Genomic DNA, 15,322 nt, shown 5'->3' with positions numbered 1-15,322 from the left:
AATATGTCTTCATTGTTTAGGTCTATAAAAGCTTGGGGGGTAAACATTAGTGGCCGCCCTCGGTGCTCCCTTTAGAAGGCACCCTTTCATGCTTCAGGAGGGGGCCATTTCTCCTCCCCTGTATCCATGCCTGATTACCGGTTCTGTCACAAACTTTGCAACCAAATGAAGCATGTGTGTAAAGAGAAAATACTAATGGACAATGAACCAACACAATGTTCCTAAACATTCTATTTTTCTTAAACTATGCTATACTGCCGGGAAACCGACACTTACTTTGATAATTGAACATTTAAAATTCAGCATATTTATTCGACTAATTATAAGTTTTCTTGTGAGAAATTCTTGAGGAATTTTTCTTGCTTATAAGAACTACATGATGCGGCCTGCGGCCGCCCCTTGCTTTGGCCGCCCTTGTGCGGTGCACACTCTGCACACCTGCTAGGATCGGCCCTGGTTGTGTATGTATGCGCGTGTGTGTAGGACATGGATGCAACCTGGAGACGGCTTTCGCTATACTGCCGTGCTAAGCACAGATGTGGTATCTGCACATTTTATTAAAATTGAGTTATTGTCACCAGGTGGTCGTTAGTAATTTAATTTACCTAAATGTCAAGTTTTTTGGCGATTTGTGAACGCGAAATATTAAGAAAAAAGTCGTAACTGCATAGTTTGCGGAGTTTGCTAAGGCAACTTGAACGTAAGTGACAAATACTAAGCCTTTAAAGTGGTATCTGCGCAGTTACCACTTTTTTCCTTAGTATTTTTTTCGGATACGACTTTTATACCTTAGTAAAGCAGCATATTTAATAATGTAGCAGTTTATTGTAACAGTGAATATTAAAATTAGTTTACTTTGAATAGTTGATGCAGGTTGATAATAAAAACTAATACAACTTTGCATAATTGTTAAAGTATTTTTCTGCTTGAATGTTTATTTAAAATGCAAATTCTAAAAATGAAATGCATGTAAAATACTCATATTTAATTCTTTCATGCAAAAAAAAAAACGCATTTCATTCTACGGCCAGTAATATTTTTATTTAAGTATCGTCTGCTGTCAAAATTATCTTCATGCTCGGTAAAAATGAATCTAGAACTTAAAACATTATAAAAAACACATTCTTTGAATATAAAAAACAGAAAATTGTAATGGATTATAGTTTTAACTGTCCGGAATTTTAAAAATGGTATCTTTCAGAAGGTAGATTCTGTTATATTTGTATTAACAAAGCACAGCGAAACAGCTAAATCTAAAGAAAGCAGGTGTTTTCAGTATTATTTAATGATACTCCGAGCACGTTTTACTAAGCTATTTTTATCGTATCTGTGCAGATACCCCTAAAAATGCCTAGTAATTGTCACTTACGGTGAAAATAGCTTAGTATATGAAAAGGTTTTGAAAAGAAAATTTGTCGTAACTACATTTATTAATTTTAAATTAAGATTTTTACAAAAATACTCTCTTACAGTTTTTAGATAAGTTATTTACAAAACAACTACCGCAAGTTGAGCATTTAATTAAGTCATAAATCAAAGAAACGAGTTGTAAAACTTTAATCGTCAATTTCTCGTTTTGATCTCTACTGCAGATACCACATCTGTCCTTAGCACGGCAGTATAGGAGCAGCATCGTGAGGAGCCCGCCTGTCCACGGTGATGGTGCGGAGGGTGGCGGTGGGAAAATAAAATGATAGGACACCAAAATAACTGTCAAATGAAAGCAATAAGCAATCGTGATTGCTCAAAAACAAATAGAAAAATTTATAAAGATTTATTATTATTTACATTAATTTGTCATTTTTTTCTGAATATGAGATATAAGCTTGAGACAATAGAATTCCTTATAGCTGGCAGGTAACTTGGATAAGGTTGCAAGTGCCTTGTCCACTGACATAAAAGCTTGCTGTGCCGGTAGGTGGTCTTTATTTCCATAAGGATCCTTCTTGTCATACAACATAGGATCAAGCTCTTTCCAAAACACATTAACAGCTATACCAAAATCCAAGTACTTCATGTTGTGGAACCATAAAGCTTAAAACAGAAGAGGTAAATTTGTGTAACTATTGTAATGACACATAGTCGAGGCAGTGAAAGGGGGTGTAAATGCCAAAATCAGAAATTTGGAGATAAACAGTACAATTGGTAAAAGAACCTCTTCTTTGTTTTAAGACAAGTGGTGGTACTAGTAGCTCTGGTGGGTGCTACCATTCAGCCTGATTTAGAAAGACTTTTTGATGTTTATTACGCTTTGTTAAGAGGTAAACAATTAAAATAACTTTTTATTTTTGTTAAAATCACGGAATTTATACATTTTAAACGAAATTCTGTGCTTTTTAAGAGTGTCTTGGGTCACAAAGTTAAATGCTGAACCCTATTCTGAATTTTATTTATTTATTTATTTTTTTGTTACAATTATTTTAAATACTGGACAGAAATACTTGTAGTATAATTTAACAAAATGTAGAATGGTAGATAAATATTGATACTTGAGAGAGCGATGCGCCCCCCCCCCCCCCCGCCAAATATCAGAAAAACACTCCAGAATTATATTCTCGGCATAGAAGAGGAAAACACTCAACTTTAAGTTTAATTGATGCAGTTTGTGCCATCTCTAAATTATAAAATTTCGTTTTAACAAAAAAAATTTTTTTTTTTTTTTTTTTTTCGAAATTAATTATTTTTCACAAAATTTATTCATTTTTCACAAAATTATTTAATTTTTCACAAAAAACGGACCCTGTGAAAAATCCTGGACAGACCCCTGGTGTTACCATCTATACTCCCATGTAATTTATTTGCTACCGTGGAATACTGAAAACCTGAAAAATTTCAACATTCACCTAGCAAACATCAAAAGATTGGATATTTCTGGAGAATCATCTGCGAATACTGACATTCTGCAATTTTGATCTTTCTCTGTATCACATACATTTATGGTGATTGTTTTTGGGAATAAACAGAAAATTATGACAAAAATGAAGTTTCAAAGCAAACTCACCAGGAATGAAGAGAACATCCCCAGGTAATAAGCAACTTTCATATCTTGTTGCGTTACTGAATTTGGGAAACTTCTTTAAATCTGGATGATCTATGTCCAATACTTCCGATTTATCTCCTATAAGTTTTTAAAATGAGCTAGTTATAATGCATTTAATTTCTCTTCTTTAGTCAAGAACAACCGATGAGTTTTTGACCAAATGTAGTTTATGATAGAACTATATCCACTCAACTTTTCAGTGCAACAACAACCAATGTGATGCAAGGCCTGAGTCTTGAGTTATAGTCATGATCACATTTAACCGAGTCCGGAAATATTTTTTTCATCTACTAGTCTGTTTATTTAGAGCGTAAACAACTATAGTTGGGGCAAACCTTACCTGGTAGCCAGTGGCGGCTCGTGGGAGGGGTACCGGGCTCCCTCACTTTTTTTCAGAGGACAGTAATTTATAACTTTTCATTTATTTTCCTTTTTTTGTGCGTTCGTGCTTGTAATTTCAAAAAAAAAAAAAGATTGTACCGTACTATCCTGCATATAATCCGCAGATTATCTGTTAAAAAGTATAAAATTAATGAGGTGCGGATTATACGTTCTTGCGGGTTATCTGAACGTGTGTGTGTGTGTGTGTTTTTCCCTCAACACCAATGCATTGAACTTCAATATTTTCAGTAGGATTCGCAGAGATCGTTACCCTACCTGTATGCTGTTTATTTTACATAGCTTGAATGTTCTTAAGTGATTCAGGCTATGTAAAATAAACAACAGTAAAGAAAGAAGCCTTCATTTGCACAAGATTAGACCGTTTGCTCCTTTCTTGACTCTTTGTCTTCAAGTAATTAGCTTCATGGGCGTCGCGGTCGGGGGGGGGGGGCCGGACCCCCCCTTCCCAATATTTGAGGACCGGATCCCCTCAATATTTGAAAATCGGACCCCCTCGATGATTGTCAAGATGAAATTCATTATTTTGGGGAAATTATTTTTGCTTTGAAGACTTTAAACAGTTGCATAATACATAATTTACCATGTTTAATTCATGTCAAATAAAACGAAATGAACATCGAAAAAAAATGAACTAAAGAAAACAAAATAGGTGATGTGTATAGTGAACGGAAAGTTGGAAAGTGAACTCCAATGACAAACCATTGCTCTGCTTTCTGCGCACACTAGCTTCAGTGGAGGATGCTAGAAAGGGGACACCTTCACCCGAGTGCAATGTCAAACATCCATAGTCGTTCGCCGGCCTCCCTAGCTTGAAAGTCATTCCAGCATATTTGTTGCTATTTAGGGGGAAACAACGGGACAACTTTGAGATACTGAAACTAGATGGATAACTCCCCCCCCCCTTTTTTTTACGACTCTCGTGCTAATAAGTCAAAAATCACACGTGTATCTGAGTTTCTGCCCCTTTCTTTCTTATCTCGTTTCTTGGCGCTTAAAGGTTTCTGTTTCGAGTTTTGCAGTGTTTGTTTCTCCGATTCGATTCAATTTATAGCAACCCCAATGTTACCCAAACAAAATGAATCACCAGATCTCTTTGGCGGTTTTTTTTGCAACTGGGAACAACACCCTGGCCAAAGGGTGCACAAAAATTTAGAAGACCATTTAGCTGGTCAAAGGTTAAGTTTGGGGAAGAAAGGATAAGGAGACGTGTCATGTGTTTGACATTATTCAACACGTGGCTTCAAAGTACCTACCGAAGCGCGGTTTCTCAAATGTGATTGCGGCATCTCGAATTTGACCAAAAAAGCGTTACGTTACAGGAAAAAAAGAGGAGTCGTCTAAAAATTAACATGCAATTTCAAAAGCAAATCGTAAGCCAGCATAATGATGGATACTGTGATGTCACTTCCGATAGACCAACGAAAAAAGAAGCGCAAGATGACCAGAAAAAAAAAGGCAGAAATAAAAGAAGCTTCCCTATTGAGAAATGTTCCGACAAAAATAAAGATAATTTCATGTGGTCTTTTGGTCTCCTTGAGAGTAGGTGGCCTGAAGAGCGCTCCTATTTTGGTACAAAACTTTTTTTACATACTCGATTACGGCTATGGAGCTTGAAACAGGAAAATCTAGCAAACCTTCTACATCAAATGAACCTGAGCAATTTTTAACTACTGAATCATCATCAACATCCACGGAACCATCTTCAAAAAGTCAAAAGACCATGATAGGTAAGTACCATTCTGTTTAGTGTAATACATGCAGGGGCTCCCCGATTTTACACTATTCAGATGGGGTTACTTCTCAATTTTCCGAATGAAATTCCTAATTACTCACATCGCTACATCTAATGAGAATACCTTTTTAATGCAATATTTCACAAAAAACTACTCGAAATTTGAAGACTCGTCAGACAAAATTTTCTGGGAAAGGAAAGTTTATGAAAGTTCACAGTGACCTCCTATCGAGTAGCCCCTGAATGCCTTCTAATCAGGTATGCTTTACAGTCAATATTTTGACATTATGACTCCTATCGGAGCTAATGCGTTCAACTTTCTTTTTTTTTTTTTTTTTAAATGTTTCATCTTTTATAAATTTTAATGGAATAAATAATACTCCTTTTAGTTATTAAAGCTTAACAGAAAATTATCCATTAATAATCCTGCTTTACTGAACAAATTTTATTAAAATAACAATTTCAAAGCTTATTGTCACGTGTCAGAAAAAAGCAGTTCATTTCTCTATCTCTTTCCCCATCGTCCTCTGATCAGAATTCAATTATACACCAAATACTGTTTGTTCTCTGTGTAGGCCTGTACTTTTCAATCTGTGGGGTGTGCCTCTCAAGGCAGGCCTGTCACTTAAAGGGGATCAGGAGGGGCCCTTTCCCAGCTGACTTTGAGAAATCAGAAATTAATGTATTTACATGGGCATGGTTTTTGCTGTTTTTTGGTTTCATATGCAAAATTTTAGTGCATTTGTTACAAAAAACCTGAAAAAATTAAGAAAATACTTTAAAAGTTTGCACTATTAAAATATGATATTATGAGAGCTTAATTATTTGTGTTTTATTTTATTTTTGTAGTTGTGTTTTTCGTAGGTTCGTGAATGTCATAACGGTGAATTATATACTTTAACTTTTTTATTAAAAAACATCAAATTGCCAAGAACTTAGAGCTGCAGGGTTTATCACAATGTAATATGAAAATTTAATCATACAGTTGTCACGGCTTATATATAAGTCACATTTTGTTCTAAACAGATTTGATTCCATAAAGCAGCTGATTCAATGAATCTGGATTTAATTTTTGATGATTTCATTCATTAAGAACGGTTAATTCAATTGTCCACTGTTTCAAAATGTTGAAAATTTGGTGCGGCTTCTCTTGGTATGCCGCCCTTCGTCATGTAAAGCTGAAAGAAGCTTCAGTGCGCTGAGAAAGCTGAAATTGTATCTAAGATCGACTATGACACAAAAGCGGTTGAATCATGTTGCTTTATGTTATGTTCACAAAAACATCTTGGAGGAAATTGATCACAAGAAATAGCACGAATATTCGTATCCCATGTGCAGTCTAGAAAAAATGTATTTGTTGGTATTTAATTTTTTTTTCTTATTGTGTAATTATGTAAATCAAGATGTACCCGTTTAAAAGTATTGTATTAAATGTAAACCCATTTCTATTTGATGTCAAGTTTTTATCTATATATATATATCTTGAAAATAACAGAGTCAGAATGGTCCCCCCCAATAAGTTTCAGCTGACGACGCCAATGATTAGCTTACTATAACGACAATTTAGAGAAGCAATCATTATTTTTTAGATTATTTTCATATTCATTTTGAATGTACCTTAAAAATTACTACTTCCTCACGTTTTTAATTTAGTTGCAAAAATAAATTTAATTTTATTGATTTAACAAAAAAAAAGTTTGAATATTTAAAAAAATTCTCTTTTTTTTTCAAAAACCAAGCCGGGGGGGGGGGGGCGAGTGCACCCATGATCTGGCCCCCTCTCTTTTTCAAGGCACGAGCCGCCACTGCTGGTAGCATCGTAATGCAGTGATTAGGATCTGCATAGCCTTCACAATGTTGCCAGGTTAAGTTGTTAGGTTTGCCCCAACTATAATTTCAAATTATATCATTGACATCCCTACTGGGCTAGGGCTTGAAAGTTTGATAGATTCTGAAAACAAAGAAACTTCAGGGCCCCTTTTCTCTAAAAACATACTTTTTACATTGGTAGTTCTTGCTCCAAAGTACAGAGTTGATGAGCAGTAAAATGTTTACGGCTACTGAAACGAAAAATTGGAAAAATCATTTTTAAACCACAAATTGCAAAAATATAACAGATACATGCTTTATGGTTTCAAAGAACTCCTTGATACTTTTTTTATTACCCCCTTGATACCTCTATATTGAAGCTCTTCATTCATTGATTGGGTAACAAACAAAAGCCTTGAATTACGAGTCATTTCATGCATAAGCTCACTTATTTTGCATTGAAAAAGGGGTTCTTTTTAACCTCAAAACATGTGAATGCAGCAATCTGCAATTTTACAATGTTTTTTTCTTATTTATACTTTTTTAGATTTTCAAAAGTTGGCAGCTCTGCCGATACATCACCAAGTGGTGTGCTTTACGACACCACTTCCGTTAGCATTGAAATTAATTTGTTTGACATAAAAAACTAGAGCCCTTTTGGAACGTCAGTTTTCAACTATAAAAGACTATACAGACTCTGTATGTGCATGCTGTCAACCTACAATTTTCTATCTTTTTTCAGTTATACAGTGAAACTTCTATGAACAACCACCTCTATATAGCGACCACCTACATTAACAACCACTTTTCGGGGCACTGATTTTCCCCCGTATATATCTAATGTTAAAATACCTCTGAGAAAGACCATTGAAACCTCTCACTACGACTGGCCAATCGTAAACCTCAGCATTAACAAATATAGGAGTTTTTGTTAGAGAACCCCCCCCCCCCCCAAAAAAAAAAGAGAAACAACAAAAGAAAAGCAATAGAACATTTAGTTTGCTCATAGATCAGCTTTCACTTGTTAACCAAAGTGGAAAGAAACCAGAATAAGGGATTAAAATCTATTCTCTTGTGGGCATAAACATGTTCTTTTCTTGCCCTCTCTGTTTTGAACCTCAAAAAGGAGGGCGTTATTTTTCGGACCAATGGGAAGCTAAAGTAGCAATGCACATCTTGAGGCATGTCAAGCGTGCGCCCCTGTCATTGAAGGGGGCTGATAAGAATAGAAGTTCTCTAAATGTTTCTTGGAATTTCTTGGTTGCTTACAGGAGAACCGGAGAGGGGGATTAGAACAGAGCTTATTAAGTGGTCAAAATCTACTTTTAGCACATTTGAATAGCTCAAGAATTCATTTCGGTGAAGTTGCATTCTGCATTTCATCACCATGCATCGCAGTCAAAATGTTGAAAAAGTGAGTTATCTCATGCTCGAGAAAATAGTAGAAGTCATAAACTTACATAGGAAAGTTAATAAATAGTTTTTGAATGGAAAAATCATGTAAGAAATATATTTAATATTGAAAAAAAAAAGTTTATTTAAATGCATACTTCTCATAATATCCTTGATTAATAGACTACAGGAAGTAGATAAATGAAAGCTACTGGTGCTATATTTGAATGTTCGAAAATGACCTCTATGAGCGACCAACCTCCATTAACGACCACTTTTTTCAGGAACGGAGAGTGGTCGCTCCAGAGAAGTTTCACTGTACAAGATAAAGGATAGTCAAAGTAGATATTTGATCAAAATGAAAATTTATGACAAAAATTGAAACATAGAGCAAAATTTGAGGGAAAAAATCTTTATATGATAACAATACTTCCTTTACTTCATGCAAGGTAGTAAAAAAAAATGTTCAAATTGCCATTTTTTTCAATTTTCTGAAAATATTTTCTTTTAGTCTGCTATTTTAAGTGCCTTTGAAACAGTAATTTACTCGGAGAAACACTGAGCTCTACTCCATCCCCCCCCCCTTTTTTTTTTATTTTCTCCAGCATTAAAGGACTCGGTCTCTTTAACAGTTGAAAAGTTTTTAATACTTTAGCACAGTTTGAGATACAAATTAATTGTTTCTTCATTAGGATTTCTTGTCTTCATTGTTAGGTTTTTTAAATTAAATTTTTATTAATTTTTGCATACAGTTATATCTATTATTTGGTGAAAATTATAATCTAAAATCAAAATGCACTAACCATTTAAATACAAGTTGAGGGCGTCAGTTGGTGGAAACAAGACGGCCTTTTTACGTCCTTTTACCTGTATGAGTGCATTGTCCATCACCTATAATACAAATTGCTAGTTAAAACAAGATAAGATGTAATATCCTTTCAGCTCTTGCAAAAATCCACCAAGGATAGACTATAAGCATTATTTACTTACTAGTGGTACCCGCACAGCTTTGCCCATAGTTGAAAATTAAAATTTCATTCGGTTCGCCTGTATATTTACAAATAATGGATGACGAATTTCTCTCCAATTGGCTATGTTCATTCGCTCTCCCATTCCACGTCATGATAATTTCGTAATTTACTCGTCCATCTTATGATAATTTTGCTCTGGAAAATATTCTTAAAATTGAAATAGAAAAAGAACAAAATTGAATTTTCAAAAAATCGCTTGGAGGTGCACACCCCCATGCTACAAACTAACTTTGTGCCAAATTTCATGAAAATCGGCCGAACGGTCTAGGCGCAATCTGGATGCGCGTCACAGAGATCCAGACATCCTACAGACAGAGAGACTTTGAGCTTTATTATTAGTAAAGATAAAGATGTAAATATATCAGCCATTCTTTTTATTTTATATTTTCTTTCTGAATAATTGGACGATAGAACTCAAACAATGAGAAATCAGAGCTATAGACTGAGTAAAAAAATTCATTACATAACATGGGAGAATTGGATAACCTGAATTACAGCTCTGATGTTAGTTACAATACCTTTGAACTTTCTAAATAGTTGGAAATATTTACAGGATGCAAAAGGATTGAAAATTCAAACACTGTATGCAATGGCTTTTGTCGAATGTCTTTTTATCTATAAATTCATATCTTTTGCATTGAAAAAGGCATTCTGTGTAACACCGCAACGCCTGTATGCAGTAATCTATAAGAGAGTTTTGTGGGCGATTCTCAAAAAAATGTCCTGTGCGTAATGCTAAGTTTTTTATTTTTTCCAGCGAACCAAAGCCTTCAAAAAATAAGGCTGTTGGGGATATACATGATTTAATATACTATCAAAGCATAACGGTTAATTCCATGTTTAATTAATAGTTACTTGAATAAAACAATAAAACTTAGCGTTATGCACGGGAGATTTTTTCGAGAATCGCCCAAGTGCAATAAAACATTTATTCTATTTAATGTTTTGATGAAGTACGTGTTTCCATAACTGTTTTTTACCTATACTTGTTGGAAGTTATGAAAATTCAATGAAATGCTTGAGATATTTTTTTAAGTTCACAAAAGTTCTTCCTAATTCATTTTTTTCCCTTCTACAAAAGAAAATTTTTTCCTTTTTTAAAACACTTTAAAAAAGAAGTACAACACACTGAAAATGGTAAAATTCTCATCTCTAGATTAATTGGTGGCAAAATGAGCATTGCTGTGTTTTATAACTCATATTTCATTATTAACTATAATTACCAAAAGATCTTAACTAGCTATTATTTTTTTAAAACACAAAGAAATATTATAGAGCAATATTTTACAGTAGATGATTTTTTTTTTTTTAATTATGATTCAAATTGTTGCAACTATAACTTACATCATAATGTGTCCAGATGGAAACATTGGCGGAGGCCACCCTAAAAATACTGGAAAATATTTGATTTTCTGGAACAAAACCAGGAAAAAGCAAGTCCTGAGACAATTCAGGATATTGTTGCCGTATATCCGCAACTTCCTTTCTTGGATCCTTACCGACAGAACGCAGGTAGTAATACTCTGACTAAAAATATAAAAAAAATTACTTGAGAGCATTAAATCAAACCGTTTTCTAACATATATTTTTTTAATGCGATAAAATTTAAACAAACTATTTTAATGAATCCTTTTTCCTTACGCAAAAAGTTACTGTGTTTTATTATTGAAAGAATTATAAAAGAAAAGGAAACAAAATGCAAAAGGCTTTCAATGTTTTAATTCACTTAAATGTAACAATGTTATTTTTTAGAAATATTACATATATATATGCTGTGTAACACTTCCTTCAAAAATAAATCCTACAAAATGAATTAAACTCAAAAGAATTTTTTTCCTGTATGTGTTTAAGTTTACAACTCTTGTAGGTATAGATAATTTCTTCTGCACTATGCATTTTTTTTTCCCCCATTCTTGGAAATGCTTATTGTGAATAGACTATTTTTGTTAGCAATTTAATGTAAAAAAATTTAAATGCAGAATTTATTTAATCTTTTACATTTCCTTTCATTTTAATAATTTGTTTCAAATGCAAATTCAAAAGTAACAACCAGCAACAGGCTATGGTCTCTGGTCCTCGTCAATAAATCAATCCCTAATGAAGATGAGAATCCTTTCAAAACAACTTACCCCGTCGTAAGTAACAGCTGCCTGACAAACTATTTCAAAAACCTGTTGAAGTAGACATTTGGAATAGTTTGAAGCAGCTATTTTTCTATTGCATGATTAGCTTGGATTTGAAAAGTTTAAAACAACGACCCCTGGTTTGCTATCTATGCAGGAATTTAGCCCAAGGACAGCTTCCATTTTAATTAATTTAAATAACTGAATCATGTCCCCTCTTACTCTCCTTTGCTCAAGATTATACATATTAAGAATTTTAAACTTAAGTTTCATTATAACTTAAGATTTTACAAAAATGTTGTCATATTTACTTTGGATATGAAATAATGTTTTTCACTATGCGCTTCCTCAGCTGCACGTGAAAGCAGTTCTCCAAATTTTAGAGTCCTAGGAAAATAAAATTATTTAGTTAAATATACTGTTTAGGATTTTAATAGGCAGGGGGGGAGAGATTTGTTGAAAGAAATTGCATTTTATGAATTTTGTTATATTATAATATCAATAAAAGTTGAAAATAAAATATAAGTATATACATTTAGTCTCTTACACATTTGCTATTATCATTCATTTAATTTAATCCCCCCCCCCATTATATCCTTATCCCTTCTGCACTACCAATGAAGGATCCAGATTCTGGTTTACAGGGGTGATTGTGTTCCGGTATTTCACCGGATTTCCGGTATTTTCATCTTGAATTCCGGTATCTTCATCTTCGAAAATACTGGAACTTCTATATTTTCAGAAACACCCACTTTTGTAAAATTTAGGGCGATTAAATGAAATGCCAAAAGTCCAAATTGAAGACGTTTCGTTTGGTATAAAGCTTAAGCTAGGGTCATGGTTTTTAAACTCTATGGTAATTATCGAAGAACAGCTGGGGTGGGGGATTGAATAAAGGCTAGATAAGAAGAATCCTTAAAAAATTTTAAGAAATGAGAAAAATTAAAAAAATTTAATTCCCACCATTCGAGTTTTAGCCCCAACAAATAATTATGTATATAAGTGATTTAAATACATAATATAATGTGTACATACACATAATGTATATATATATGCCCATCAAAACACTTTTTTTTCTTGGGGAAAAAAAAGTTCAGGTATTTTTTCATGGAGTCACAATCACCCCTGGGTTTAGGAGGGGAGTGTTATAGAAATTAATTTTACCCACACTTGAAATGCTCAATTATAGTTGAGGCAAATCTAACCTGGCAGCATAGTGAAAGCTATGCAGATCCTAATCAAGGCATTACGATGCTTCTAGGTTAGGCTTGCCCCTACTATTGTAATATTTATCAATAAAAAAAGTGAAAGACTAAAAATAAATGTCATTTCAAACATACTTATATGCAAAATTCTTCTGCAGAAAATCTAAAGAGGGTGACTCTGAGACATGGATTTTCACTTCCTCATCCCCTATCATTTTTGACAGATACTCATTTGTCCATTTTTCCACACAAGATCCGATATCACACCCTCTCAACACAAATGGTTTTCTCTACAAAATATGTATAGTATATTTTTAATAAAAGACCAAAGCAATTATCATAACTAAATGATGATCAAAAAAAAAAAAAAGAAATGAATTCAAAAAAAAATACAAGGATAAATATTTCATAAAAGTTAGAAAAGATACTATTTAAAGAGAAAAAAATTAAAGAAAAAGAAAATGTACCTTGAAACAGTCAAAAAAAAAAAAAAAAAAAAAAAAAAATCAAGAGGTATATGGTTAGTTTTAGTCCTTCCAGTAGTCAAATAAGGAAAATTTCTGAGCTTCGAAAAGGGATATACATCTCTAAATCCCTTTCTCTGGCTATACCGCTCAATGTGTCTGGAAATTTAAAAAAAAAAACAATATCGCCTCAAAGCAACAGTAGGATATCTTACAGTTATTCCTGGGATTAGATGTCTTACTATATATTTTTAACCCATTCATGATATTTTTCTCAAAAATATAGCATAAATAGGTTCTACACATTTGTGGATTGAATTGAATGCAATATTGAGAGTATGTTAGATTTTAAAATAAATTTAAACTGATTTTTAAAAGATACATATTTATATAACTCCCACACAGCTTCATTCCATAAATACTTGAAAATGCTATTTTAAGAGTAATGTTGAGCAAAATATTCAGCTTTGTGTTGCAAAGGTAAGCTCAATCAAAGGTGGACCTAGATGCATGAGGAGGGGGACTACAGGAAGGTTTAATGCTAACAATTTTAATAGCACTTGTTGGCTTTAAGATGCAGTATTACACTATATCTATCAATATTTTTTTTTTTTTTTTGTTGAATGGTCTACTGACCAAATATATGAAAAAAAAAAAAAAAAAGATTCATTATAAGACAAAGACATTTGTGGCAAAGACTCATTGTAACAAACAAAGACATTCTAGGAAAATGCGTTTTGCCGAAAAAATTATTTCTCAACTAATCATAAAAGATGATATTTGATGAAGTTTTTTGCGATTGAAAAAATACCGTTTTTAAACAATGCCTTTATGCATGAAATACATAAAGGCATAGGGGGCGGTAACTTACTGAAAATATGCCTTTATGATTGAAATCATTATACAGAATACGATAAAATGTTACCAATAAAAACGTAACGTTCCTATTAATGCTTAGTTTTTCCTAATTCTAAAAAAAAAATTGAATCAAGCACTACTGCATCTGCATGCAGTAGTGCTAAGATTCACGTTTTGAGGAGATTATTGAACAAAATTAATCAATAATCATTCGATTGATTATTTATTAACACAATCAATAGGATGATTGTTCATTAATTTCGTTAATTAATCTCTTCCAAGATATAGAAGATAGAATCAGGCTACCTCAATGTAGGAGCTGTTTACGTCTTCCAACTGGACAATCGGGATGTTTATTGCAGCCATATCTTCTAAATATCACTTATGAGAATTGACATTTCTGTGCTAACAGAGTAAGACTCATGCTGCATTTGTTTACATCGCTCATTTGTTTACTTTACTTTTTTTTACACGGTTGTGCTTCGCCACAAAAGATTGGAAGATTTGTTTTAAAAATTCCCATTATTTCTAGACGTTTTCCATAAATTTACGTTTTAACAAACGTAATTCTATCTTTAAATGCTTCATAAACATTTTATTTCACTTAAAATATTTTTAAAAAATTTCTCTTAGGCTGCGTTCGGAAACGATCCACCGGTTACACCGCGTGGTTAGTCCGGTGTGGTTATGACGTATTTGGAATTTCTCTAGGAATTCCGGTAGAACAGCTGTGTTTCCGAACGCTCGTGTTTAAACCGCGGTAGTTCTAGTTCAGCAGCAAACGACACTCCAATCAACGCGTAACTTTCATAATAGGCAAGTCACGTGTGTTACGATCAAAACATGAAACACGACCGGATTGGCCAATACAGACTTTGTGATCTCGCTAACCGCTTCCAGACAGCGGTGCCACAGGTTGCTACCAAGTCGACCGCCAGAAAACAACCGCAGTGTTTCCGAACGCGGTTAAGTGACGTCAGCGGTTCCACCGCAAGCGTTTCCGAACGCTTGCGGTTGCACCGAGGCGACTGATCCGCGTTTCCGAATGCACCCTTAATGACCTTAACAGTGTAACTGTAACTGCAAAATTTAAAGGGGAGGAATTGTTTATGTTTTGAAATTTGAGTTTTCATTTCACGAAAACAATAAAATTACTCTTAATCTGTTCCTAAATAGAATCAAAATGTTATAATCCTCGAAAGAAAACACATACTGATAATTACCAATGCCATTATATGGAAATATATTTATTATGTATTACGAAAG

At 33.5% G+C, this 15,322-nt stretch overlaps 1 protein-coding gene across 1 annotated transcript; it reads right to left on the bottom strand.

Annotated features, from left to right (window-relative positions):
* Positions 1-1,801: 1,801 nt before the first annotated feature.
* On the bottom strand, positions 1,802-14,500 carry LOC129217034 (tRNA wybutosine-synthesizing protein 5-like; the record flags this gene model as incomplete). Its single annotated transcript, XM_054851268.1, has 7 exons — positions 14,363-14,500; positions 12,870-13,024; positions 11,841-11,916; positions 10,751-10,933; positions 9,179-9,266; positions 3,002-3,118; positions 1,802-2,034 (listed from the first exon to the last, which is right to left on the bottom strand). Coding segments are annotated over exons 1-7 (912 nt in total), but the record flags the coding sequence as incomplete, so codon positions are not given.
* Positions 14,501-15,322: the final 822 nt, after the last annotated feature.

This window comes from Uloborus diversus, chromosome 2 (assembly GCF_026930045.1).
Source record: "Uloborus diversus isolate 005 chromosome 2, Udiv.v.3.1, whole genome shotgun sequence".
Classification (NCBI taxonomy): domain Eukaryota; kingdom Metazoa; phylum Arthropoda; class Arachnida; order Araneae; family Uloboridae; genus Uloborus; species Uloborus diversus.
This window is presented reverse-complemented; position numbering and strand designations above follow the sequence as displayed.